The following is a 27650-nucleotide window of genomic DNA, read 5'->3' on the forward strand; positions in this document are numbered from 1 at the left end:
GATTTGATCACTGGATGGCGGTCAAGACGATCCTCAAGTATCTTCAGAGAACGAGGAACTACATGCTCGTTTATGGAGATAAGGATCTGATTCTTACAGGATACACGGACTCTGACTTTTAGACCGATAGAGATTCTCGCAAATCGACATCGGGGGCAGTGTTTACTCTGAATGAAGGGTTGTAGTCTGGCAAAGCATCAAGCAAGGATGCATCACAGACTCCACTATGGAAGCCGAATACATAGTCGCTTGTGAAGCAGCTAAGGAGGCTGTTTGGCTGAGGAAGTTCCTTTCAGATTTGGAAGCTGTTCCAAATATGGACTCGCCTATCACTCTTTATCGTGATAAAAGCGAGGCTGTGGCAAATTCGAAGGATCATTGGAGTCATCGTCGGAGTAAGCACATCGAATAGAAATATCATCTGGTCAGGGAGATTGTGCATCGCGGTGATGTGATAGTTACGAAGATCGCATCGGAGCATAACCTTGTTGATCCCTTTACAAAGTCCCTTACGGCTAAAGTGTTCGAGGGTCATCTGGAGAGTCTGGGTCTGCGGGACATGCGACATCTTGTCTAGGGCAAGTAGGAGATGATACTGGGGTATGCCCTAGTTTATTGTATATTGTAATATATTGTACATTAGTCTCCCGAGTCATTAGGACAAGTGGGAGATTGTTGGGATTGGTGTCCTAATTCTCCCAAACTCTCGTTGTTTTGTAAAGATATATTGATGAATAAAATAATCGTTATTTAATTCTAGCATTTACTCATATCCAATAAACAAAGCTCTTTGGTTATCTTATGTGAACTTAAACATGTATATGTGATATACAAGTAGATCATGCCTTAAGTGATAACCTAAATAGGTCTGTAGTATAAGGATTAAGGTGGGATACCTGATCCTGGTGACACTACAGATACGACCCGCTTTGTAGAGGTTTGCAAATGTTGTAAACTACTACAGATGGTAGATCCTGCCCATTCATACGGAGACGTGCGAGTGGGTGTATCCTATACAAAGAGTTTGTATAAGACCTGAACCACGAGATGATTAGACTCTATATATAACGTCGTTGATACTAGAGACTTACATCACATCTAAATGACCATAGGTGACACGACCTCAATTCTGAGTGTTTTGAGAACTCCTACTTTTGAGGGCGATCCTTTGATTAGTATAGGTGAGAGTGGCCAAATTTCCAACTCAAGTGCCTACCTTTTTGGGGACTTGTCTAATCTGGGAGCTGGAAACTCAATCCACAAGATGGAATTCACTCCTTTTCCGAAGCAGGGATAAGTAGAGAGATTGCTCCCTTAAGGGTTGATTCTGGGGCTTGAACATAGTGGCCACAGCTTCTCTTTGGAAGAGAGGATTCAATCATAGTAGGACTATGACTTATGTTCATTAGAGGGATCAATGGTACTTAAGGAGTTAGATGTAACTACGGGGGTATAAAGGCTATTGGCCCAGCTGTACTTACGAACGATCTGTGAAGGGTTTTCGCACTTCTGATTGGTTAAGATGGACACATAATATATCTATGGTAAGAAGAGTTAATTTGTTGGTCTTTAGTAGAGTGTCTGGCAGTTAACAGATGGTGGATCCCATGACTAAAGAGTCTAGTCAGTTATTCACGTACCGTTGGAGCTTCGAGCTACAGGTCCATAAAGTCCCCTTGGTAGCTCAATGGATTCAGTTGAGGATCAGTCCTTGATGTTGATTTGAAATGTTCAAATTGACAAGAGGTATTTTGATTATATATGATATGATTGGTATGAATATGAGATACATCTAGTGGATGATTGATGTAAATGAGATTTACATTAAGTACCATAGAATAGAAAAAGAACTATGGTTTATATGTTTCATGAAATGAAATATTAAAAGTATAGGTTATAAATATAACATGATAAGTTGGTTATCATTTATATTTATAATAATATTAATTATTGGATAATTAAATCTTTTTCTCTAATAACCAATTGAGTGGAAGGTTATTGGTGGTTCATGGTAACCGTGGGTAAAAGGAAAATTGTTTTCCTAATTTTAAGTTTTTTTTTTTTTAGAAGTTTTGGCAAAAGTAATTTTGAGATTTCTCTCTTGGAAAAAGAATCTCACAAAAGCTTGTCAAGTAAATACCGATTTACTAAGCAATAGCTTGTTTTTAGTAAACGATCGTGTAATGTTTGTAGACGGCAGACACGCTGCTAAACGATGAGCTAAACGATCACTTAGTTTTTGCTAGATGATTGCTTAACTTTTGCTAAACGATTGGGCATCGTCCTATATGATAGGTTTCTGTCATCTCCCACTTGCCCAATCGTGTACACGATTGTTGAATCCTCCTTCGTTTGCCTCAAACCAAGTCCACATAGAGCACACCCTCTGGATTCTCACATCGAGAATACCAAGGTACCCTTCTTGCTGGTGTCATACTCAACTCGACACCATCGAGGTTCTATGGAGGCTGTTCGTGTTGCTGGGTTGTTCGTGACCGAGGCGATCGCAGAGGACGAGTATACGGTGTTCGTGCTACGGAGTGATCGTGTTGTTCGAGCGTTCGTGAGCAAGGTACGTGGAGACAAGTCAACAAACGTTCGTAACTTTTCTCCTTGATTTCTTGTATCATGTTGTAATTTCTGTAACAATTACATAACTGTTTGTTTTGTTTACGACTGTAATTTGCAATATTCATATATGATTGTAATTTAGAATGATCTATTCCGCTACTCATGGAAATCCTCATGTTCGATATTTCTAAGCAGGACTTTGTCTTCATCTATGCCGCTATACCACGTACCTTTATTTCTAAACACTATCCTTACCATGAAATGATATCCCATCACACAAGAAAAGTTAGTTTTACTAGCGCACAAAAAGCGTTGCTGAAAGCCCAAAAACGCCACTAAAGGTATTAACAATGCGTAGAAGCACGTCACTGTAAATGTCGTTGTCACGTAGCTAAAGGTTTTAGTAGTGTGTTTAGTGCGCGTTGCTAAAAGTAATCTTTTACTGATGCATAGACGTCACTAAATATTAACTTTTAGCAACATGTTATTTGTCACTATTTGTCTTGTACAGTGACGCTTGCATTTTGTCACTAAAAGTTATGTTTTAGCAACATATAAAACTGTTGCTAAATGTGGATCATTGGTCATTGCAAGTATCTTTTGCAACATATTTAAGCGTCAGTAAAATTAATAATTTGTGCCACTATAAATTTTTTATTTTTTTTTTTAAAAAATACAACTTACTGACATTATAGAAAACATCGGTAAAATTATTTTATTAATTAAAAAAATACATAATTTAATATATAAACCTATTATCAAATTTAAAATATAATAATCTTTTGAACAAATCAAGAATCAACTAATCAATTTGTTTAAATCAAAAGTTATAATTGAAGATACATATTCCCAATATCACAAACAATCATTGAAATAAAATGAAATAATACTATCTTGGCTACAAGTTATATCAACCAACTTCGATAATATGAACAAATTAGTATCACACTAGCTATCACAAAAAAAAAAAAAAAAAAAAAAAAAAAAAAAAACTAGCTATCACAAGTTTTCATTACAAAAATTCCAACTGAAGGTCTTTGAAGCATTGCAATGTCATTGTGAAACAAAAGTATAAATTAAAGTGTCATACTAAAAGGGACCAAACAAAGTAACTATCCATAACAAGTACAAATTAAAGTACCTAAGTTAGAAATCAAAGTGTTAGAGTCTAAGTCGTATGTAAATTGCAAAATAGGCAATAAAAATAGTATTAAAATTAAATTACTAGATGTTTCATTACCACATTAAATTACTAGTAGCATTCAATTTTAAATTGATAAGTTGGGATAAATAGTAACTTTTTTTTGTCAAAGCTAAAATCATTTGGCACAAATCATTAAAACCACCCTATACTATATTCAGAGTGAAGAGAATGAGACCTAAATAGAGTTAGGGACAGTTACAAATATAGACATTAGACCCAAAGTATTAGCAGAATAACAAAATGTAAAAAAAAATTGCAAATATGGTCAAATTTAAATAGTCTATCAGTGATAGACCATATTATTGGTAGGAGTCTATCAGTGATAGATCATATCACTAGTAAGAGTTTATCAACGATAGAAGTCTATCGCTGATAAACTTTTCTATATTTGCAATTTTTTTTTAAATGATGTTATACACTTGATTATTATTCTTAAAAATGTTACCAATTGCAATTACCCTTATAATAATGTATCAATATACATTATATTAATTATATCTCATACAAGTAATTCCTTTAATTAATTTGAACAACTCAAATTAAACAAAAATTAATTCGATTCTCTTTAATATTTATTGAGCTAACAAGGAGGCCTTATGTACCTACAAATTGAAGCTCCAATAATATGAGATACATTGTTTAAACTTTTTAACCAAATTAATCAACATTCATTAACTGTCGGTCACTTCACTAAAGACTGACAGATGCACTCTTCGCACTATAGATACGTGTTGACCCTTCACAAATCATTCGAAAGTACAGTTGGACCAGAATCACTATTTTGCCCCTGTAGTTACATCTAACTCCATTGATCCCTCTAATGAACACTAATCCCACTACAACTAGACCTTTCTCTGGCTAGTGAGAAGGTGAGAGCCCTCATTATTCAAGAACTAGAATAACCCATAAAGGAGCAATTTATGTACTTGTCCTAACAAAGGGAATGAGTGAACTCCTTGTATAATTGAATTCCCCGCTCCCTGCTCAGACGAATTTTCAAATGGTAGGCTTATTGAGTCGACGAATCTAACTACTCTCACTCATACAAATCAAAGAACCGCCTTGATAGGTAGGAGTGCACAACTCACTCAAGATTAAGGTCAAGTCACCTATGGTCATCCTAGTGAAATGTAAGTCTATTCTAGCAACGATGTTATAAAGAGAAACTATTCATTTCATGGTCCAGACAAATTCTTGTATAGAATACCCCGACTCACATGTCTCCACATGAATGATCAAGATCAAATCATTTGTGACACTTCACAATAATTGTAACAATTACAAAACGGATCATATCCAATATCACAAGGATAAGATACCGAGCCTTATCCATCTACTACATACTGTTCATGTTATTACTTAAACATGGTCCACGTGCATGTCATGTCTTCATATACATGTTCAAGTTACATAAAATAACCTAGGATCTTAGTTTATTGAATTGTGTCAGCATACATAAAATAACAATTATTTTATTTATAACAATTTACTTACAAATGTTTACAAACTACAAGAACACAAAATATTCAGAACATCAATCCCAACAAATAGAAGCCTTATACTGTCATAAACTTTAAAACACCTGAAGAACTGTGAATAAGACATCCCGTAACTTGTCAAACATAAGAGCTTTTAGGTGTATAGGATATGTTCACTTAAGTCGAGGAAAACTGAAACCTAAAGCTCTTAAACTATATGTTTATAGGCCATCTTAGTGGAACATGGGATTTTAATACTAACAAAAGCATTGTAAGTTATAATGTTATTTTTAGGGAACAAGAATTCTACATGATCTCCAAATCAAACTCAAATACAGAAGTTCTATCAAAAGAAGATAGTATTAACTTTAAGGTGGAGCTCCCTGGACCTTCGCAGGAATTAGACAAAAAAAGAGTTACTGAACAAGAAATAAATTATCATCAAGATCAAACCACCTCATTGGATCAGGAGCAACATGTAGAACAACCTGAAGATCTGTCTAACTATTCTCTAACAAGAGGAGAGAAGTCAGACTACCAGCAAGGTGCACAAATATAAATTGTATATCTTATACACTTAATCTTGTAGATGAGTTAAGTGAAGATGAACCAAGAAACTACGAATAAGCTATATCCTGTTCTGAAAAGATATAATGGATAAATACCATGAATGAGAATAATTGATTCACTTAAAAGAAACAAAACATGGATCCTAGCCATGCCACCTAAAACACAGAAGACTATTCCATGTAAATAAGTCTACAAGAAGATTATTCAAAGAACAGATGAAGAAGGAGTACAAAGCAAGGCTAATAACTAAAGGCTACTTTTAAAAAGGAAAGTTTCGATTGTCATGGTATTTTATTCGCTATTGTTACCTCTAAGAACCTAGAACTTAAACAAATAGATATTACTACAGCCTTTTTACATGGTAATCTAGAATAAGTAATATTTATGAATCAACCTGAAGGATATATTGAAAAAGGACAAAGGGGTTAGTTTGTAAACACGTTAAATCTCTTTATGGTTTAAAACAATCTCTAGATGTTGGTATAAGAGATTTGATGAGTTTGTAACTAAAATAAACTTTAGAAGAAGCAATTATGATCATGTGTTTATATTAAAGAGTCTCCCTTAAATGAAAAGGTTCATCTAATATGTTAATAATTACTAATTCAATATTGTAAATTGATGAAGTTAAATGTTATGTAAAGAAAGAGTTTGCTCTGAAATCTCTAGGTAAGGAGAAAAAAGAAAAGAATATTAGGGATCAAAAGAGAATTATTCTTGAGTCAATCAGATTATGCTAAAAAGATTTTAAGGAAGTTTAACACGTTTAATGCTAAATTTGTTAGCTTACCATTAGCACAATATTTTAAATTATCTACTCAAGTTTCACCTAAGAATGACTCTGATAAAATGTATATGAATAAAATTCCTCTAATGCCACTAGTAATTTTATGTACTGATGGTATGCACCCGATCGGACTTGACTTACTCCTCTAACTTGATTAGTAGATGTGTAGTAACCCAGGAAGAAACCATTAGGAAGTAATCTAATGGGTACTTAGGTATTTAAATAGTACTATCAATAGAGGAATATTATTTAAACTACCTGATACCACTAATTTGAAACTACTCGGTTTTATCGATTTTGATTTTATAGGTGATTTGGATCGAAGGAGATGATTAACTATGATATACTTTTACTTTTGGAAGAAATACAATATCGTAGAAATCAAACTTGCAATCAGTTGTTACACTTTCAACTACTGAAGTAGAATTTATTACACCTTCAAAAGCGGTAAAGGAAACAATCTGATTACAAGGTTTAATTCAAGATCTTGGATTTACGCATAAAATAATTAGTACTTTTTGTACAACAATTCCATGAAAGATCAAATCATGTTGATGTAAAATTATATTTCATCAAAGAAACAATCGAGAAAAGGCTGGTAAAAGTAATAAAAATTAGAACCGAAGAAAATGCAGTAGACTTCCTTACCAAACCTGTTGTGCAAGCTACAATTGATTACTGTGTAAAGCTTCTCATGTTGGTAGATTATCCAGCCCAGTGTTTTAAAATTCCCAAGGCACAATGGCCCTCTAGAGCCTAGGTACAAGGCACACAAAAAGGCGCGGGCTTTTTTTTATGAGGCGCACTATATATAAAAAAAATATATAAATATATATATATATATATACTATATACATGTTTATTTACACAACTAAAACATAGATGGATAGAAATATTACTTAAAGAAGAATATACAAAAAACAATAAGAGATATATAAGATTTATATATTAATCATTGACTCATTGTCATTCAACACCAAGTTGCGTGAAACAACATAAAAACAATCACAAATACAATTCAAAAATCCTAAATATCGAACTCATCTTCACTAAATAGGTCTTCATCCTCATTCTCTCCATCATTCGACTTATAACCATCTATATCTTCTTCGTCGGTCTCAGAATCATCCAAATTAACTGGTGTGGGGTGGGTTGGGATGGTGGTTGTGTGGAAGATGAAGATGAGCATGAAGCGTTAGTCTAGTTCTTGAGGTACCAGCTCTAGAATAATAGGAAAGTTCTTTTGCTCCAGTAGCTCTTGAAACATCGCCTCATGTTAAAGAATCGTCGTCAAAAACAAGATCATCATCCTCCTCTGAATCGTCATCCATTCTTCCAACAAGCCACTCATTACTATCATCTATCTCTTTTAAAGAGATAGGATCGACGATGTCCCGAATATTATATTGAGACTTCAGTGCTCTATTGTATTTTATGAATATTAAGTCATTCAGACAACTTTAAGCAAGTCTATTCCTTTTCTTGCTATGAAGTTGCAAGTATACACAATAAAAATTTCATTGTCAACTTCAATTACATTCACATCTAGAGGTACTACAAATAATAGAAGATACCTGACCTATTCAAAAACACTCTAATTACATTCACATCCAGATGCATTACAAGTCAGATCTAAAATTCTCATAGCGAACTTTTGCAAGTTTGGAGTTGATTGTCCGAAATCATCCCACCATTCGACTATAGAATAGAATCAGTAGATCAAAACTTTATTAGTAGGTATAGAATAGAATAAGTTAAAGTTTACCTGGAGATATTTTGTCTCTTTGTCTTATTGCTAAAGGCTGTCCAAATAGTCCTTCAGCTTTCTTGTATTTGGTTAGCTCTCTAAGTATATTGTCTTGAATGTTCAAGGAAGCAACCATTTTTGTTATACATGAATATAACTCGTTAACAATCTCATCATCTGCTTGAATATTTGGATTTAAATAATAGAATTCTGGGTTAAAATAATATCCTGCTGCATGCAAAGGACGATGCAACTAGAGCTCCCATCGTCGATCAATTATTGTAAAAATATCTTTGTACTTTTCTTCCTTACCATGGAAGGATTTGGCAATAGCCTCCTTAGCCCTATCCATATCCTCATAAATATATCCCATAGGAGGCTTCTTCTCGCCATCCACCAACCTAAGTACTCGCAATAAAGGGTCGGATACTTTAAGAGCAAATACAATGGTATTCCAAAAAGCTGTCAACAAAATTATTTGAACAACCCGTTTTCCTTGTTGTTCTTTGCTCCATGTGTTGTTTTTCCACTCGTCCGAAGTAAACATCTTTCTCAAATTGGTTTTCTGACGATGTAAACTTGATAATGTTATGCAAGCTATAGCAAAGCGAGTCTTAGCTGGTCTAACTAATTCCTTTTGATTAGTAAACTGCCTCATCATGTTTAACAATCCGGGATGAACATAAATAAAATTGCTAACCTCCATACCTCTTTTTAGTATTTTACGAATATGTGGGATCTTGTATATATTCTCCAACATCAAATCCAAGCAATGAGCGACACATGGAGACCAAATTAATTGGGGTAGTTTTGCTTCTAACAATCTCCCTATTAACAAAGTAAAATAAGAACATATTTAGGCTTCTTTAGGCTTCTTAAATGAGTAAGAACAAGCGTAAGACTAACAAATTTAAGAAAGAGTTAGTACTTTGTATTCTTACCTGCCATAACATTTGTTGAGGCATTATCTGTAACAACTTGTGCAACATTGGCTTCTCCAATGCATTCTACAAAATTGTCGAGAAACTCAAACATTTTCTTTCCGTCCTTCACATAAGATGAAGCATCGATAGACTCAATAAACATGGTGCCTTTAGGACTATTAACTAATCCATCAGCCATAATAATACATCCAACCTTAGCCCACTCGGCCTTATGATTATTCATCAACTCATTTGTGGCTTCTAATTCTTTTTCCAAACACTGCACTCTCAACTCATGATACGATGGTGGTTTCAGTCAGGACCAAATTGCCCAATTGTTTCAATCATGGGGGCAAAACTTTCATAATTGCAAGCATTGAGAGGTATTCCTGCATCATAAAACCATCAAGCAATTCTTTGGATGGTGTGCCTCCTCATTTCCTTTTTGTATGCCTCATTCATCGTACTCTGTTTTCCCTTTCCTTTGTCATTCTTTCTATTTTGCACCACATCTTCCGGGTTTGGTGTAAAATATGCATCCATTGGACCCTTTTGTCTTGACTTCTTTGAAATTGGTGCCACTCTTTTATTCGAATTTATTATGCACACTTCATCTTCGTCCTCATTCTCAATACCATAGTTTTCCACATCAATGTCTACAATCAAATTTCTTTGATCTAATCTCCTTTTTCTTAGACATATACTCTTTAATCTCTTCCTTCACGTGATCCGGACATTTTCTATATGCCGTGGCATTTCTATAACCACCAACAAGGCATTGTTTCATTCTAAAAACTCCTCCTTTTGTTACTTTTGAACAAAATCCGCACACTAATATATTAACATCTTGATCATTTTGCAATTTTGTATATTTCCATGCCGGATCCTTTCTTAAACTGTCAGCCATCTAATTATTAGAAACTTAACTTGATTAGTAAACATTAACTACTTACTAATTTTGATGACGGCTGCTGTTTTGTAGATTTTTCTTTTCTGTTTAGAAGTCTTTTTTTTTTTTTAATGACAAAACAAAGATCCCAATGTGGTAGCAAAGTAATGGTGGCTGTTTTGTAGAACTCTCTGTTTTTTGAGAGACTTCACAATTGACAATCACACACTATTTTTTTGAAGACTGATTTGAAGAACAACAACAAAGTAACTAAAGTTTGGAAGATAGGAAGAGAAGAAACAGTTCTGAAAATTTTTTTGAACAGACTTGAATAAAGGAAGAAGACGAGACAGTCTGAATTTTGTTTTTTTTTTTTTTGAAGAAAACGTGAATGAAGAAAGGAAGAAGAAGAGGAGAGTTCTGTTGTTTTTTTTTTTTTTTTTTTTTTTTTTTGTAAGAAATCGTGAAGTTCTGGTTTTTTTTTTAAATTTTTAAGAAGAAGAAGAGGACAGTTCAGTTTTTTTTTAATGAAATCGTGAATGAGGAAGAAGTAGAGAGAGAAAAGAAGAAAAGACTCACCAATTATTGGAGATGAACCGTGAAGAAGAAGCAACATCCAATAAGATTTGATTTTTTTGTTTTGTGCAGCCGTCATTTCATTCGTCCGAGATTTAGGTTAAAAAAATATAAATATAGTTATATTATACTTAAACCGGTATTTAAGTAATATATACACATATATATATATAGATAGATACATATAAAAGACTCGCGCGCCTTGGCGCTTCGTGGAAGGCGCCGCAAGGCACGCGCCCCCGACTGCGCTTTTTTAAAACACTGATCCAACCACTGGAAGAGACAAGAAAATCCATAAGAATCCACCTAATTTAAAGAAGAAAATCAAATTAATAAAGTAATTAATTAGTATAGTTAGTTAGAAAAACATAACTAAATATAGAATCCATAAATTAGAACAAACACCCAAACAAAGTAGAACTTAGGCCTAGTAAGTTTCTAGTACATCCCTCCACTCAAGAACATTCAAGGTAAATAGCATTTTAAAACTCAAAACTAAACAAGAGTTTTACTCCAATACTTGATTGATTACAATTCTCACATCATCACAACATAAAATTCAGTTAATTCAGTTCATTTATACATTAGATTCAACACAACATATAATATTTAACCATTTTTGGTGTCTCTCTCAGACTCTCACATCTCATCTTTAGACACTTTGAGATCAGTTTCTCCATCAGAAGGTCTCTCCCCCAAAACACTAATGATCTTAGGCTGCCTCCTTTTCTCTTCCACTAATTTAGGCACTCTGATTTTGAGTACCCCATCTTCAAGATTTGCCTTAATCCCATCCAAATTTGCATTTCCAGGCATCCTAAATTGCCTCCAAAATTTCCCATTTACCCTCTCTGCCCTGTGCCACCTCTCCCCCTCCTCGACCGCCGCCGCCGCCCGCCGCTCGCCGCTGATCCTCAATACTCTGTTCTCCTCCACCTCCACCTTCACATCCTCCTTCTTCATCCCTGGAATGTCTATCAAAATCTTGTGCTCAAACGAGGTCTCTTTCCAGTCCACTTGTGCCAATGCCACTGTTTCCATTCCCCTTGGGATTGTTAGAGTCATCTGTTCAAGGATTCTAAATGGGTCGTCGGACGGCACCACCGTGCCCCACGGCGCTCCGGTGTACGGTACAAAGCTTTCGGCTTCCCGGACCGCCGTGAACGCCGCCGTGAGGAGGCAAAGAAGGAGCGGAATTGGGTTGCTCATTTGAAAGTTTGGAGAGAAAATGAAGGTTGTGGTGTTTGATTTGTTGCAGCTAAGTTGGTGCTTTTAGACTGTTTTTGGGGATCAATGGGTTGGTTGATGGGATTATATCGAGAAGGTTTGTGTTAGTTTTTGAATTGACAAAAAAAAAATGGTATTGAATTTATTATTTTGATTGGAAGTTTGTAGATGGTTCTGGTAATTTGGAGAGTAGTTAAGCATAAGACTGAAGGGATTGGAATGTTCCAGATTCACCCAGGATATTGGCTTGCCACCCTTCTACTTCTAGATTGTAGTATGAAAATTGATTTTTTCTTTTTCTCTTTTTTTTTTTATAGTACATTAGAAATTGATTTTTGTTTAAATTACGGTTATAAGATCATTCCATACATCGGTTAGTCGGTGTCAAACCGACAAAAAAAAAATATATATATATATTTTAGGAAAATCAAAAACCAACCAACCGACCTTAATTCGGTCAATTTTGATCGGTCGAGTCGGTTTTCGATGCTTTTATGTATATCCCTCATAGGATGAGTAATAGTTAGTGCATATAATTCATGTTTGCGAAGTCTACTCAATTTTTAACAAATTCTTTTGTTCTTCTGCTTTAAATATTTATTTTATTTTTATTATTATTATTATTATTATTATTTTATTTGATTGGAGTGGGCTACACAAATATCAAAGATGGGTGTAGCCATATATCCAAGTATCTTTATTTAGATTGATTATTTAAATATTTAATTTTTTTAAAAAAAACCGTATTATAAGATTTATACGGTTTGATTACCTTTTCATAAATTAGTTTGAGAAATAGGTTTTTTTTTCCTAGTGAAACACATCAATCCAAATTCTAAAAGAAGTGTTATTAGTATGTAGTAAAAACTAAACAAACATGTGTTAATAAAAACACTTTTCACAAAATGTGTTTTTGTTAATAAATGGTGTTTTATAAAACGTGCTTTAAGAGAAAATGCATTTTGAAAAACACTTGTTTTCACCAAAAACAATCCAAATGAATCATTAGTCTTTGAATTTTAAAGTTTGTATTTAATTAGTTTCAGAACTTTTGAGAGTGATTAATAGGTTCCTCAACTATCAAGTTTACGTCAAGTTTCTTAACTTTAAATCGTGTCTATTAAGTCCTTAAACTTTAACATTCATTTCGTATCTAATAGATTTCAAAATTTTCAACTTTGTGTCTAATAAGTCATTGGCGTATTCAATATTTTTAAAATGTACAAATCCACTAGATACAAAATTGAAAGTTTAGGAATCTATTTGATCAATTTTAAATAAGGCTTTCTATATGTGTAGCCTCAATAAATAGCCTATTACACAATTGTGTAAGCTTTCATATTTTTTACATGAGTAGCCTAATGGGTTATTATTTTATAAAAAGTCTGACCCAGATTGCTTTTTAACCATCCTAATCATTCAATTTTTAAAAAATATTTATAATATTATTAATAGGGGTGTTCAAAAAACCCAATGATCCGAAAAAACCGATCAACCCAACCTAACCCGTGTGGTTTGGGTTAGGTTATCAACCCATTTGGATTGGGTTGGTTCAAATAAATGAAAATTTTATGAGTTGAGTTGGTTCATGGGTTCATCTAATATAACCTAAACCAACCTGAACCAATTCGAATTTATTATTAACTTTAAAATATTTTTTTTCTTACTTATAACACAACTATTTATACATATTGATTTTAATTTTATTTAATTCCAATATTTTTGAATAATTTATTCTTCAACAAAGTTTCTTTATACTTTAGAAAGAAAATTTTCACTATATAAATTGAAATTGAGTTGTTAATCTTAATTCAATATATGAAAATAATTAAATTAGACTTTTACATATTTACGTTTTGCTTCTTTTTAGAATAAAATTTTAAATAAATGACCCGATTAACCCGAACCAACCCAACCCAACCCAAATATTTCATGGTTGGGTTGGGTTGGGTTCATTTTTTAATAAAAATTATTTGGGTTGAAAAAATTTACAACCCGGACAATTGGGTTAGGTCTAAAAAGTCTTTCAACCTAACCCATGCTTTCATTACAGAAAGAAGACTGAAAACCCTAAAAAAGTGCTTAGTCCTTAGGTTTTTATCCCGATTGCTTCCCAGAGGGATGAACACCCCTAGTAGACATTATAGTCTTACTTATAGATTTTGTAGACATTTGGAAACATTGTTGCCTATATTTTGAATTTTGTAGACATTATGGTCATTCTTGTGAATTTTGGAGACTTGTTTTGTTATAATAAATTTTGGATATCGTTCTTGTGGATTGTGGAATCTTATGTATTTTTTATTAGTGATTCAATTTTTTTTTAAGGGAACCGATGGAACCGAACCGACTCATTCTATGGGTTGGGTTGGTTTAGGTTCATAATTTAACAATGGCTAGTTTGGGTTAGAAAAATACACAAACTGAACCACAGGGTTGGGCCTAAAATATCCCTAAACCCAACCCAACTCAATCCACGAACACTCCTACATGGTCTTCTTTTCAAAACTTACACAAACAAGGAAAGTTTCTCCAAAAATTTGAAAATTGTTCTCCTCATAAATGAAAACAAGAATTGGCAAGAAGTTTCAAAGAAGAAAACAAGGTATATTTGATATATACAATACGATATGTTCAATATATATTTAAATTTTTTTAAAATAAATCAAGACATATTTGATAAGTACATGAACACGAACAAGATTATTAGTCTATTAAATTGTCTCATATACCAAACAAATTATGTGTTATATATTTACATTTTCCTGTATATTTGTAAACACCAAAAAAATATTATTATGTATGCAATGTATATTCATATTTTCTAGTATATTATCAATATATTCAACATTATGTGTGATCTCAATAGAGAGGTAATCAATTTTTAGTTAGAAATATGGAAGGAAATAAAAGAAATATCCTAAAATGAACAACCATTAATTTGAAATATCTTGTATCAAATAAAAATCAACCGGAATTAATAAAGAACAAAATTAAAATCAAAATTTGAGAATAATATCAATAAGGAAAGAATTAAATATTTTGAAATTTTTGAAATAATGGTGAAAATGTTAAATGGGCTAAAATTAAAGCTAAATGAAATAATTCAAAATCTATGACATTAATAAAATATATGGTACACAAGGAGTTTTTCGTATAAAAGTCTCTTTTAAAAACAGTTAATCATGTCATGGACTTATTAGATACAAAATTGAAATTTGAATGACTTACTAGACATTTTTAATTTTATTATCATTATTATTATTATTATTTTGGTAATGTAATAGATATTTTTAAAGTTTATGACTAATTAGATACAATATTTAGGGTGTCTGGGCCCCCAACTTTAAGTGGGTGAAATGGGCTATAGAAGTCCACTCCATGTTTGGAACTTCAATTTTAATAGTTGGTATTTTCAACTATTGTAACCTATAACTTATTACTGTTTCGAATATCTTTTGTTACGGTGTTTATTATTCCTACCCAGATTAGAATAGTGTTCACCTCAAACACAGATTGCTATAACTCAAACTAAAATAGGTTACACCTTAAACATAAATTATTATAACCCACAAAATATTATAACCACTTATTATAACAACCAACTCAACACCCCAAACACCAATTAAAGTTAAAGACCCATTAAATGCTTTTAAAAATATATATACTAAATAGGCATAAATTTGCCAATAAGAGCATAGCTCAATTGGCATAATGTTCATACTATCAATCTCATGGTTTGAGGTTCAATTCCCTCACTCCACACAAGTCATATTTGTTGAACTTGATTTTATAATCCTATTTTAGTTTTTCTTAAATCAATATAGGTTCATGAAGAAATTATTGGAGGAGATAACTACATTATAACTATTTGTTTCACACAATTTGATATTTAAAATAGGAACCGAAAAATATTTAAAATACACATGTGATTGTTCTAAAGAAAATGTAGACTTTAAATAATCTTATATCCGGTAGCTATCAGTGATAATCATATTGTAACAATCTCATTAAATAATTTTCCATGTCGATCAACTTAGACTATTTTTTATGGGACAACATTTCCCTTATTCCCTACAATTGCTACTAAAATTTAAACTTATCTCTTCCTTTTAAACTTCTTTTCATTTCTCTCCTTCCCATGGCTTTGTAGACCTTTTTGGATATCATTTGTTATTATACTTTAAAATTTGATGAATTTCAGTTCATATACTTTCAAATATCTAGTTTTGTGTGTATTAATTTTAAATTTAGTCTCCATTGTTAATTTATTATTGATTTTTTCATAAACTTTTTTTTATGTATTTATTGCATATTCATATAAAATATTTTCTTGCATAAAAAAGAGTTTGTATTATTTAACCAATTTCGATAAAAAAAAAATAATTTCAAAGACACATTTAAGATTTATTAAAAGTATATAACTAAAATTAAAAATTTTAAAGTACATGAATCAAAATAGTATTTTAGTAGATTTTTTTCTCCAATGGTCGGTAGATCATTTTTTTCATTTTTCTTTTTTTTTCTTTTTTTTTTTTTTTTTTTTAAGGAAACCTTTGGACTTCATATTAGTTTTACATTTGCTTCTAAACTTTTGAATCCTTTTTCCTTATGGTTTTATTTATTTCAGTTCGGTGGTATTGTTTACTTCTTTAAAAAAAGAAAATATTTATCTTACCAATATATAGTATGTTATTCCCTAAATTATTTTAGGGTAATTATTTTAAATGATAAAACTATTAAAAACATTTTCAAATATAGCAAAATGTTCATGTTTATCAATGATAGAACATGACATTTTATTATATTTAAAAATAAGTTGACTCTATCCATTATTGATAGACTAGTATCTATGTCTATCACTAAAAGAGAGTAGCATTTTACTATATTTGAAAACAACCTTATTATTTTACATAAAAATAAGTGCATATTTTACTTCATTAGATGACTCATTTTATGCTACTTTATGTTAGTTGAATCTCACTTCAACTTTCAACTTTGACTTTTATGTAAGATTTTTTTCTTTTTGGGAGAGTTAATATATATTTTATTTTGTACTCGACAATGATTTATTGTTGGATCTTTTGAACGTTCATGAAAAGATGATTGCATCACAACCAACTATAAGAACTTGGCTACTAAGAAAAGCTCAAATCGGACAGAAAATAAGTACCCTCCTTTTTTTATATACAATTTATGTGATGGGAGGATCGAACCTCTAATCTCATAGTATATACATATTTGATACAGATACCTCCTGTTTAGATCTACCATTTATGATAATTGAAGCTAACGTTGCCTTTTTTGGGGAAAAAAAAAAAAGAAGAATCCCACAATAAAGTCTATTAAAATCAAACTAAATCGACCAAATGACCAATCCATTCCATTTGAACTAACCATTTTATTTTATTTTTATTTTTTTTAAAACACAAATTTTCTTAATGATCAAATTTTGGTTTGGTTTTTCCAAACGAATTTTTCTGAACAAAAAAAATGATAAAAGCAAGAAAACTATCCAAGTCGATAAGCTTAATTTTCAAAAAAATACACCATGCCTAAAAATACTAACTTTGTGTTAAACATTTGTGTTATTTTTCAATTCTCTTTAAAGTACAATAGATTTTAACGATTTAAATCTTATTTTAGTCATTGAATCTTATTCTATTTTGGTTCATAAACTTTCAAAAGCATTTGTTTTAGTTTCTAAACTTTTAAAAAATGTCTATTTTAGTCTCTACTATTAAAATTATATTAACTCTTCAAAAGAAATGTAAGGATACTTGTATTTTTAGATGATTAAACTCAGTATGTATAGAGCAAAATGAAGATGAAGTAAAATGTCAACAACCAACACGCTAAAATACTGAACGACCAAGATTTTGAACTAAAAATGTTTTTTAAATTCTCCCACTTTGCCACCTTATTCAAAATTGAAACTCTACATTTTTTAGCATAGCTAGCTTATTTGATAGCATGGTTATCCAAAAATACAAATAATCTCACTATTTTGTTAAAGAGTTAACAAAATCTTGATATAACAAGAAACAAAATAAACACTTTTTAAAAGTTCAAGGACTAAAATAAACACTTTTTAAAAGTTCAAGGACTAAAACAAACATTTTTAAAAGTTTAGGGACCAAAATAAAATAATATTCAAAGTTCAAAGACATATACGAATATTTTTAAAAGTTTAGGAACCAAAATAAGATTTAAACCGATTTTAATCTAATTAAGTATGTATGTCCACTAAAAGAAACAGAAATTCGCCCTAGGAATCACCTATTCAAGCAAAATGACTCCTATAGAGAATAGATTAATTAAAAGATGAAATTCAAATTTTTAGGCACTTGAAGGAATGACATACATACATAAGAGCAAAAGTATCTGCGTTAAATTCCATGTATCAACAAAGATACTACGGAATAAGGGGGCTTTCATTGATTAAAAGGAATGACTTTCAGTAATTAATTGCCCTTTTTAGAGTCGATCAACTCAAAGAAAGGACCAACGAGAAAATGGAAACATGAAAGTGCAATAGAGGAGCACTTACGAGGAGGCAATTCTTTTGAACTCAGCAATGCAATCAAGTGCCTTTTGAAACTCACTTTCCTCCAACGCAATTGTGAACCGACAGTATCCAGGAATTCCTGTCCATGAGCTGCTGTTGATGCATAAACCAGTGGCCTTGAGAATGGCTTCTCGTATGGTTGAGTCGTCGAGCTTCACTTCATAATCAATGGCATTCTTGAGTCTGATCGTCTTGTTCATGTAAAGAGTGGGCTTGGCAACCACGGAGACACCGGCATGGCACTCAAGGACATCCCATCCACAGCTCCCAAGTGTCTGTCTCAATGGGGTGAGAATAGTAGTCAGATTTTAGACAAACTATGGCATGTTTGAGTGTGGTTATGAAATGGTTAAACTTTTGTCATTTTCAAAACCAAGGAAAAATGATTTTTAAAACAATTTTAATAGTATGAAAATTGCGTTTAAAAATATAGAATTAAACAATAAATTGATTTGAGTGATTAAATGGATGTTTCAAAGAGAATTCGAATGTGACAAAAGTGATTTTAGCAATTTTAAATTACTTCCAAACGTGAACTTAAAGAGGCAACAAGTGAAAGTTTTTGTTCAGCATGCAAACAAGCCCAAGGGGCACACTACGTACAATATCTTTCAACGAACTATAAAATGAGGCAACTATATGTAGAAGCAATATATTAAAAACAAGTTTCTTTTTCTTTTATTGTACTCGGTAGTTTTCAGGAGCAGACAAAATGAGCACACACATTCATTCATTCTAATTTAATATTGCAAACCAAACCCAAAAAAAGCTTATGCTTAGTTCACAGAAAACCATATAAAGAAAAGTATAGGTTAGGTTATACCTAGTACTCTTGAACTCTAAGATGAAATCAATGGTAATAACGATATTAATATTCTATATATATTTATTTTTTTGATATCCGTGAATATTCAGATCAACTTTCGCGCACCTTGACTAATCTCACACTCACAGGACAACTCGCCTAATCCTACAACATTTGAGTGTCAAGAAACTGGTAGGATATTAAATCCATGGCAGATGGCCACCATGGATTGAACCTATGACCTTTCCTTAGCCCTTTATCAAGGTCATAGATATTAATATCTATATAGTTTTAAATAATATTATGTATGTCTACCGATTTTTATACTTACACTGCCGAATCAAAGTTCAAAGATATCTTTTAGAAAAAATTTCAAAGTTCCTAGCTAAAAGTGCAAAATTTTAAAGTCTAGAGGCATAATTGAAATCTACCTCAAAGTTTAGGAATATTTTATATAATTTATTCGAAAATTTATGATTACCTCTTTCAGACGATTGGATCTACTTCTCAGGTCCTTAATCTGTCTGGTTACAGCATCCCACATGTCTCCTGATTTCTGCTCTCTTAGTCCTAGCAACTTCTTTAAAGCATATTTCACTGTGCTATGAGGTCTACTTAATCCTGAGAAGCTATGGAACAAGTCGATCAAAGGTCGCTGGTTCAAAACCAGAAAACCAAATTTGAGGGCACCCGTTAGCATCACCGGTGATAGTCCTCCAAGCAGACATACAGAAAACGATGGATTGCTAGATCGGCAAAGCCTTGATAGAACTCCTTCCAGATTCCAGCCACCCCAGCCCTCATAATCAAATTCCAATCCTGAAGATGAAGTATCAATGATGACCCTAGCCCCAAATTTAGCACAAGCGGTTAACAAATTCTCTATTTCTTTCTGGTCATAAATCAGACCAGTTGGGTTAATTGTTGGTCCAGATATGTACACCCATGGGCTTTTCACGTGTTCGAGTACTTGATTAATTGCATTCTCTGTTAGCTTGAATCCGTCTTCGGATTTGGTAGGTATGTTTACAACTTTTGCCTTCAAAAATTTGGCACTGTAAACATAGTTTCCATTGGTCCCAACTGGAAAACACAGTGTTCCACCTTCTTGGATGCAACAGAGAACCATCTTATTAAACAATGTTAATGCGCTATCAGCATATGTAAAGTCTGTATTGTTTTCAATAGGGAACCCATAATTGCTTTTGACAAATTGCTTGATGCTATTGGTGACATCTATTTCTGACTCAGACATGTTCTGTCTTGAAAAACTTTCAAAAATAGCAGCTTTGACTGGAATTGGTGTAGGCAAGAAGCTCTGATCAACATCCATATGAATCAGGGAAGAATTCTCTGTCTGATCAATTGACAACTCAGCATTACTGAGAACTGAGATGGCAGAACTCGAAAACCCAATTATGTCTCTTGAACTTGCACTTTTGTCGCATTCTCTCTGAGGACATGAATGATCAATCAATTAAAACTAAGGTAAACAGTACATATAACAAACAACACAATGACACTGAACTCCAAATGTAAAGCAAATAATAGAAGTTTTAAAATTTAAGTAAAAAAAATGAGAAAAATGTCGCATGTCAAATGGCCCATATGTGGCTGATTGAACACTTTCATAATCCCAACTTGGTTGTAACATTCAACATGGGAAACAAACATTTTACAAACTTCTGTTGTCACCATTATCCCAATGCATGATACACAACTCAGTCAACATATTCCTTAGGAACATAAATGACATTGTACTGTAATGTAGAAAGCTAGTTAAAACTTAAAAATGACTCAGTAAAGCAGATTGATACAATTTCTGTGTTGTTAGACCACCATCATATAATAAATATATTTAGCAGGAAAAGAAAAAAATGTTGATATACCTGTGCAGGTAGATGGCGGTCAGCTAGCTGAAAAGCAAGTAGTTCATGAAAAAGACAGCCATAATAATATTGACTTATAGGGGCGGTGTTCCCTTCTAACAATTCTACAGTCTTGGACAAGGCCTTAAAAATGGCTTCTTCTTCAGAAATAACAAAAGCTACTTCTAAATCGGTATATACCTGAAAAGTGAATCGAGTAGACATTAAGCTAAGCAGATAAGTACATGACGAAGTAATATAATTACTTCCCACAAGAGATCAAATTTAGCAGATTTGCAATTTCATTGCATTTACATCAAAGAGTAAGCCTCTCTAGTGATAACTTGATTGAAGCAAACAACCGATACCTGTAAGTTGAAAATGAAGTACCTGATTTTTCACCAAGCCGCACACAATGGCTGCATGAGAAGGGAGAGAATTTCCTGCTAGATACTTTAGGACTCCATTGGAACTTGGAAGACTGGATAGTTCAAAATGGTCAGATATGTCTAAGAAAAGACGGGAACCTATTTCTCTTGTAACATCCAAAAGGTGCACAAAAGCTGAACTAGTAACAGCTTCAAAATGAGCCATCCCAGTCACCACCATCTGAGGTTTCAGCTTCTTTATCAGCTCCATCATTAAATCTGACTGGCTTGGGGCCTCAATAACCGTAAGTACATCATCTGCGGCACTATCAATTCCAGTCTGCAAAACATGCATACAAATTATCCCAGGCATATCTCATCGATAACTCATGCTCTTTTAAGTCTTAATTTATATATACTGACTGCATTCCATGGTGTAGCAATAGAGTATAGTTCAAAGAACTGAATCTAAAAATCCAACTGATTATATTTAAGAAAAAGAGATTAAAGTGCACTATTTACCTCAATATTGAGCGAAGTTAACCATTGCCTCGGTAGGTGCCGTGTTAGATGTTCATCCACAATGGCAAGGCGAGGGGAGAACAATCGAAGAGCATTCTCAATGGCCACAGCCCTTGATGGAAACACCACAACATTCTTCACAAGAAAAGGCAAGAGACTAATCAGAGATACAGTTCTGCGTACGCACCTCATAACAAGTAAAAAAAACATTCTGCAACACTTCTCTAAATAGAAAAACTATGTACTTTCATGTGTTAAGCACAAGGAGATACATATATGCACATTCGGTGATGAGCAGAACTTCAAATTGGAAGATTAGAAGGGGTTGAACACATCTATATAGCTATACCAGCAAAATGAAAAAACTTGGCTCAAAATGTATCTAACATCCAAAGAAGAAAGACTTGCATGCAACATAAAGGTTGAGTGACATAATTGCAGTTTGAAGGATGTCGTCAGTTCGACAAACTCGGTACTTTTAAGTATCATGCATTATAAAGACCATTGCATAAAGTGAGCATTGTTAATCATCCATTCCCTACCTTAAATAACCAAAAGATGACAAATGATCCAAATCACTTAGAAAAAAAACTTTAAAATGGTCTTATAGATTTTACAGTGGCTATTCAATTCCCTAATCTCGTTACAGCTATATGTTATGGGAAGAATATGAAAAAATGAAATCCTATGCACAAGACTCTTTAGCCTATCATATGCTTGAACAATGTGAGTGTGGTTTAATGCATTCATATAAGAAGTCAATGTATTTTATTACATATTGAACAAATTTTGTAAAATATTTAACAACTGCCAAGAGAACTGAAGCAAAATATCGATCAAGATAGTCTTTAAACTAAAAACTAGCATATTTTAATTTTTGTTTTCATGTCTACTTTCTTTTTTTGTATAAGAATTATCTATTAAGCATTTTATAGATATGATCGAAGAAGTAATCGTGTTAATTTCGTGCTTATAAGAAATAATAATAAATAAATTAGAACTTCAAAAGTCAATAACCAGCATGTGATCTTACTCCAGCACTGAGTGGTATGTGGTGGTATGTTTTCATGAATCCAGCAATAAGGTTTCTGAAACGCAAGCTCCCAGCTGGTGGCTCATATGGAAAATATGCACTATCTTTCAATATGCTGGCAAGATAAGCTAGGAATGGAATCTTCTCATCAGCAACAGAATCATCTTGAAATGATAAATCTAAGGAACTGCTGATTTCTTGGAATCCACTCTTGAGAAAATCAAATATTGTCTTAACCTGTCAGCTCATTAAGATTTTATATTAATCATTCGCTCCATATCCTCATATTTTATTTTAAAGATCAGTTCAGTATACTGAACCTGATTTGGCTGACGAAGTTGACAGCTATAAACTGATAAGGCATGAGAGATGCGGCCACCAGCCTTCCCATATGCCCATGCTGTTCGAGCACAAATAGGCTGATCCCCTGAAAGTCCCATAAAAAACTCAAAACGATGCGGACTGTTCTTCTCAATTTCAACCAAGGCAGAGATGTCAGTGTCAGCTGCCTGTAAATACAATATATGAATATAACTCAATATGCATAGATAAATTTTCCAATGAAAAAAATTCACTTGCCTGAAGAATTTTTGTCTGCCAAAGCTTGGTAATGTGGAAGCCACGCCGTTCAAATAATCGCTTACAAACAGCTTGTCCTGGACGACCTCCCATATTGAAGATCATAATCCCTGTGGGTTTGATAACACTTATTCCTTCCTCAACTGCCCTAGCAATCAGACCTAATCCAAACTGATCTTCGACAAAGCCCTACATTAAAAGATAGTACAAGTGAGAAACAATAGAGCCTAGTGAACAATGTTTATCACCAAAGAAACTTAACATATCAGTAGGCAGGATGATAAATGTAACTAGAACATGGATGGGAATAAGAAAAATGGAAAGATACGAGTAGATTCTGGTGATTAAATGAGCAACTGTAAATCTGGTTACCATTAGCCCCGTACTAATTAAAACAAGGTTTCAAATGATAATGAAAACAGCAGTCATACAGTGGGAAATTATTCTGAGGATTTTGCAAGCATAAAGACTATAGAACAGGAAAAACGTTGTGAATTTAACTATAAAGATCCAAAAGGTCTTCCATTCTTCCTTAACAATTCACCACTAATATGTTTTGGGACATAAAGAAAGTGTAGAAGAGACTGATAAGTTTCATTTATCAAACAAATAACTTTTCCGATTCTTATCTAGAACTTCTCTTCAGCTTAAACAATTAGCTTAAATAAAATACACATATATAAGCAGAAAATAAATATATGATGCTACACTTAAGGTCTAATCTTTTCATAAGATGATTATGAACTCTACCACTAGATTATCATTTTTAAATTACCTGAAGTGCACAATAGTTACTCAACGAGTACAGAAATTCCTCACTTGCATTTTCTGTTATCATCTTGGACATAGCATCTGGATTTGGGTTAAGAATCTGCAAGAAGCAATCAATTGTCAGTTCCACAATTTATTTTAATATTATTTCTATAGTTCCATAACCAATCGTGTAAATTTCCCGTACATTTAAATTTTCTCAGCACTAGCATCACTCGAAGTTCCATAAAGAGGTTGTACCTGAGGTATGCATCCAACAATTCGCTCAAGTTGGATGTCATTGTCTCTACAATAGGCCAGTAGATCAGATTCATGGAACTCTACTCTATCCAAAAGGGTTTTCTTCTCACCATCAAAAATTGGTTGGCCCTTCTCATCCAACGCATTTAAATATAGATTAATCCAAGAAATCTTTACAGCTCGAGGGTTGATGTCGAGACCATAGACCTACAAATGTTAACTTGAGACATAAATTTCACAAGCCAAAATTTTGTATCAGCGACAACACCTTCAGCAGGAAGCATTACCCATAGGCTTATAGCTGTTAATGAATACTTTTTTGTCAACATGCGGGAAGGAAAGCATACAGGGAAATGAAAAGTTCAAGACAGAAGATTTTTCTCTTCCCGTTAGGGGCAAATAATGGAAAGAAGACAAACCTTCGAAGGTAACCATTTCTCAGCAATGGCGATGGATATCCACCCATTCCCACAACCAAGTTCCGCCACTGTTCGATCCTTAAAGATGGAATCTGGATGCCTATTCAATCCCTCAAAAAAAGTAAATGACCAGTCTTCTGGGACAAAAATGCTAGGGATTACCATTGACGTCAATTTCTTCCTCCCCCTGTATCCTGAGGGTTCCCAGAAAATGGTTTTAAGGCAGATTTTTTTCAAAAAGATTTGGCAAAATGAAACAAAAAAAGCAGGCAATTGGAACTATAAACTTGGAAGGAATAAAACTAACCACCATCTCTGGAATATTGACTAAAAGAAGTGGCTATATGCTCATTGCGGTGATAATTATATTGAGAAGAATATATGATCAAGCTCCTAATAAACGAGGAACAGGAACAGGTATGGTGACAGACAATTAAAAAAACAACAGAAGCAATAAGAATTCAGAAATTTGAATGCGTTTTGGAGGGGGGAGCCAGAGGAAGAAAGAAGTCCGAGATCCTGCATGCAGCCAAACAACATGACAAACAGCGTAAAGGAAGAAAGAAAAAGAAAAGTTAATAACGAACTGCGCAGACCGATCACGTTAACCACTATTTAAGTAATGACTACATATGGTAGCGGGAATAACCGGAGTATGTTTTGACAATTGTACCGACCATAAAGTGGCTACCGCGATGGAGAATTCACTAACTTCCAAATAAACTTGGCAGATCTATCATGGTTCGGGTATAATTTTCAGGCCATAAGACATCGGTCCATGGTTGCATCCAAAGCAGTCAAACCCGCAATTCAAAAGAAAAATAAAACGAAAAATAGAAGAAATCTTCGAATTGAACATGTAGCTTACAGCTTATCCAGAAAAAGAAAATATACATATATATAGAAATACTCCACAGTATTTGGACTTGTAAGAAGAAGACAAAAGATCAAACAAGAAATAGAAATCTTTTTCAGCAGGTACAGTTCATATACTCGACTACTAAATTCATCCACAACAGCAAAAATCAACACAATTGCGTGCCGATTCTCTCATTGCCATTAGTTGCAATAACAATACGAACTCATGCATCGTAGACCATAACTTAAAGAAAACAGCGTTTCAAATGCAACTACACATAAACATTGGCCCAAAACAACAAAAAAAGAAATACGCGTGAGAGTGGATGACCTTCGTATTGGTCAAGAAAGATGTCCTCGATCCGGAAATGGTAGGAGGAGAAGCACCGGTCGCAATCATCCTTGGTAGGAAAACGCCTCTGAATATCAGCAAGGAAAACACGAGCTCGGACTCTGGTAGCGGGATCCTCAAGCCGGTCGAGGACGGAACGTAGGGCGGCGTAAGCGGCGTCGCCGGACTGCTGACAGCGGCTTAAGAAATCATCAGTGGAATCCAACACCGACGCCATTGAAGTTGGGAAGAAGCAGAGAGTTGGAGAGAGAGAAAATGTGAGGGAAGGTTTAAGGTTAACTTGAAAATGAAGGAAACAAATAACCACGAAGAAGCAGGGCCGTTTGTTGAATGTTCCCGGGTCATCAATTCTGTAGAGATCTATCGCCTTGGACTGAGTAATATTTTTATTATTATTTAAAAACAAAATTCTCATCCTTTTATTATTTTTAATAAGAGTAGGTGTAAATATAGCAATTAGACTAAAAGTATTAGTAGATATAACATAATGCAAAAGAATTTATAGAAACAACGAAATTTAGATAAGCTCTTGGAGTCTATAGTGATGAACTATATCGATGATACAACTATAATGATATAATTTATAGGAGTTTATTAATAACAATAGAGTCTATCACTAATAAACTTTGTTATATTTACAATCCTTTAATAGATTTGTTCTGTCTACTAAATCAATGATCAATTCTTTAATAGTTTTACTATATTAATAGATTTGTTAATCAATTTGTGTATTAATCCACTTTACAAACGTTATATTATTGCAATTAATGAATATTACAAAAAGAATAAACTTTTTTTTTTAATAAAAATTAGTGATTGAATAAGCAAAAATGAACCAATAGTAAACATTACAATATCTAACTAATGTTTGGTTCTAATTTAATGGAGTTGAAAATTGAGGGTAAAAAATAATACAACTCAATCAATTTAGAGAGAAAAAACGAACTTTTTTCGATTTTTAATTTTCCATTCAATGTCTCTATTTTTTAAGGGTGTTGAAAAAATCCGATGATCCGAAAAAACCGATTAATCCAACCCAATTCGTGCGGTTTGGGTTTTCAACTTATTTGGGTTGGATTGGGTTCAAATAAACAAAAAAATTTATGGGTTGGATTGGTTCGTGAGTTCACCTAATATAACTCAAACCAACCCGAATTTATTATTAACTTTAAAATATTTTATTTTGTTACTTATAACATGATTATTTATACCTATATTGATTTTAATTTTATTTAATTCCAATATTTTAAAAATAATTTATTCTTCAACAACTCTTAAATGTAGTTTTTTTTTTT

General features: G+C 33.0%; 2 protein-coding genes and 1 pseudogene across 4 annotated transcripts; all 3 read right to left on the reverse strand.

Annotated features, from left to right (window-relative positions):
- Positions 1-7637: 7637 nt before the first annotated feature.
- LOC150032555 (uncharacterized) lies at positions 7638-10187 on the reverse strand (annotated as a pseudogene).
- Positions 10188-11225: 1038 nt separating this feature from the next.
- Positions 11226-12099, reverse strand: LOC120091588 (22.7 kDa class IV heat shock protein-like). Its single transcript, XM_039049683.2, has one exon. It carries the CDS (start codon positions 11952-11954, stop codon positions 11385-11387), a length of 570 nt encoding a protein of 189 aa, XP_038905611.1. The 5' UTR covers positions 11955-12099; the 3' UTR covers positions 11226-11384.
- Positions 12100-18254: 6155 nt separating this feature from the next.
- On the reverse strand, positions 18255-26719 carry MMT (methionine S-methyltransferase). Of its 3 annotated transcripts, none has more exons than XM_090307532.1 (12): positions 26335-26719; positions 25146-25339; positions 24727-24933; positions 24491-24586; positions 23712-23904; positions 23457-23641; positions 23137-23373; positions 22104-22238; positions 21604-21921; positions 21235-21414; positions 19827-20798; positions 18255-18815 (listed from the first exon to the last, which is right to left on the reverse strand). In XM_090307532.1, the coding sequence occupies exons 1-12, from the start codon at positions 26570-26572 to the stop codon at positions 18519-18521; spliced, it is 3252 nt and encodes a 1083-aa protein (XP_090163658.1). In that variant the 5' UTR covers positions 26573-26719; the 3' UTR covers positions 18255-18518. The 3 variants fall into 3 exon arrangements, with proteins under 3 accessions (XP_090163658.1, XP_090163660.1, XP_090163659.1); XM_090307534.1 differs by lacking the exon at positions 26335-26719 and adding an exon at positions 25823-26018; XM_090307533.1 differs by lacking the exon at positions 26335-26719 and adding an exon at positions 25453-26018.
- Positions 26720-27650: the final 931 nt, after the last annotated feature.

This window comes from Benincasa hispida, chromosome 11 (genome assembly GCF_027475165.1).
Source record: "Benincasa hispida cultivar pf3 chromosome 11, pf3_genome.v1.1, whole genome shotgun sequence".
In the NCBI taxonomy this organism is placed as follows: domain Eukaryota; kingdom Viridiplantae; phylum Streptophyta; class Magnoliopsida; order Cucurbitales; family Cucurbitaceae; genus Benincasa; species Benincasa hispida.

Excerpts from the sequence above, each read along its gene's own strand:
- LOC120091588 (XM_039049683.2), bottom strand. The coding sequence starts at position 11,954 with ATGAGCAACCCAATTCCGCTCCTTCTTTGCCTCCTCACGGCGGCGTTC.
- MMT (XM_090307532.1), bottom strand. The coding sequence starts at position 26,572 with ATGGCGTCGGTGTTGGATTCCACTGATGATTTCTTAAGCCGCTGTCAG. Across the intron at positions 21,922-22,103 it reads TAACTTCGCTCAATATTGAG|ACTGGAATTGATAGTGCCGC; the intron begins GTAAATAGTGCA and ends CATGTTTTGCAG. Across the intron at positions 18,816-19,826 it reads GATCCAATCGTCTGAAAGAG|ACACTTGGGAGCTGTGGATG; the intron begins GTAATCATAAAT and ends CCATTGAGACAG.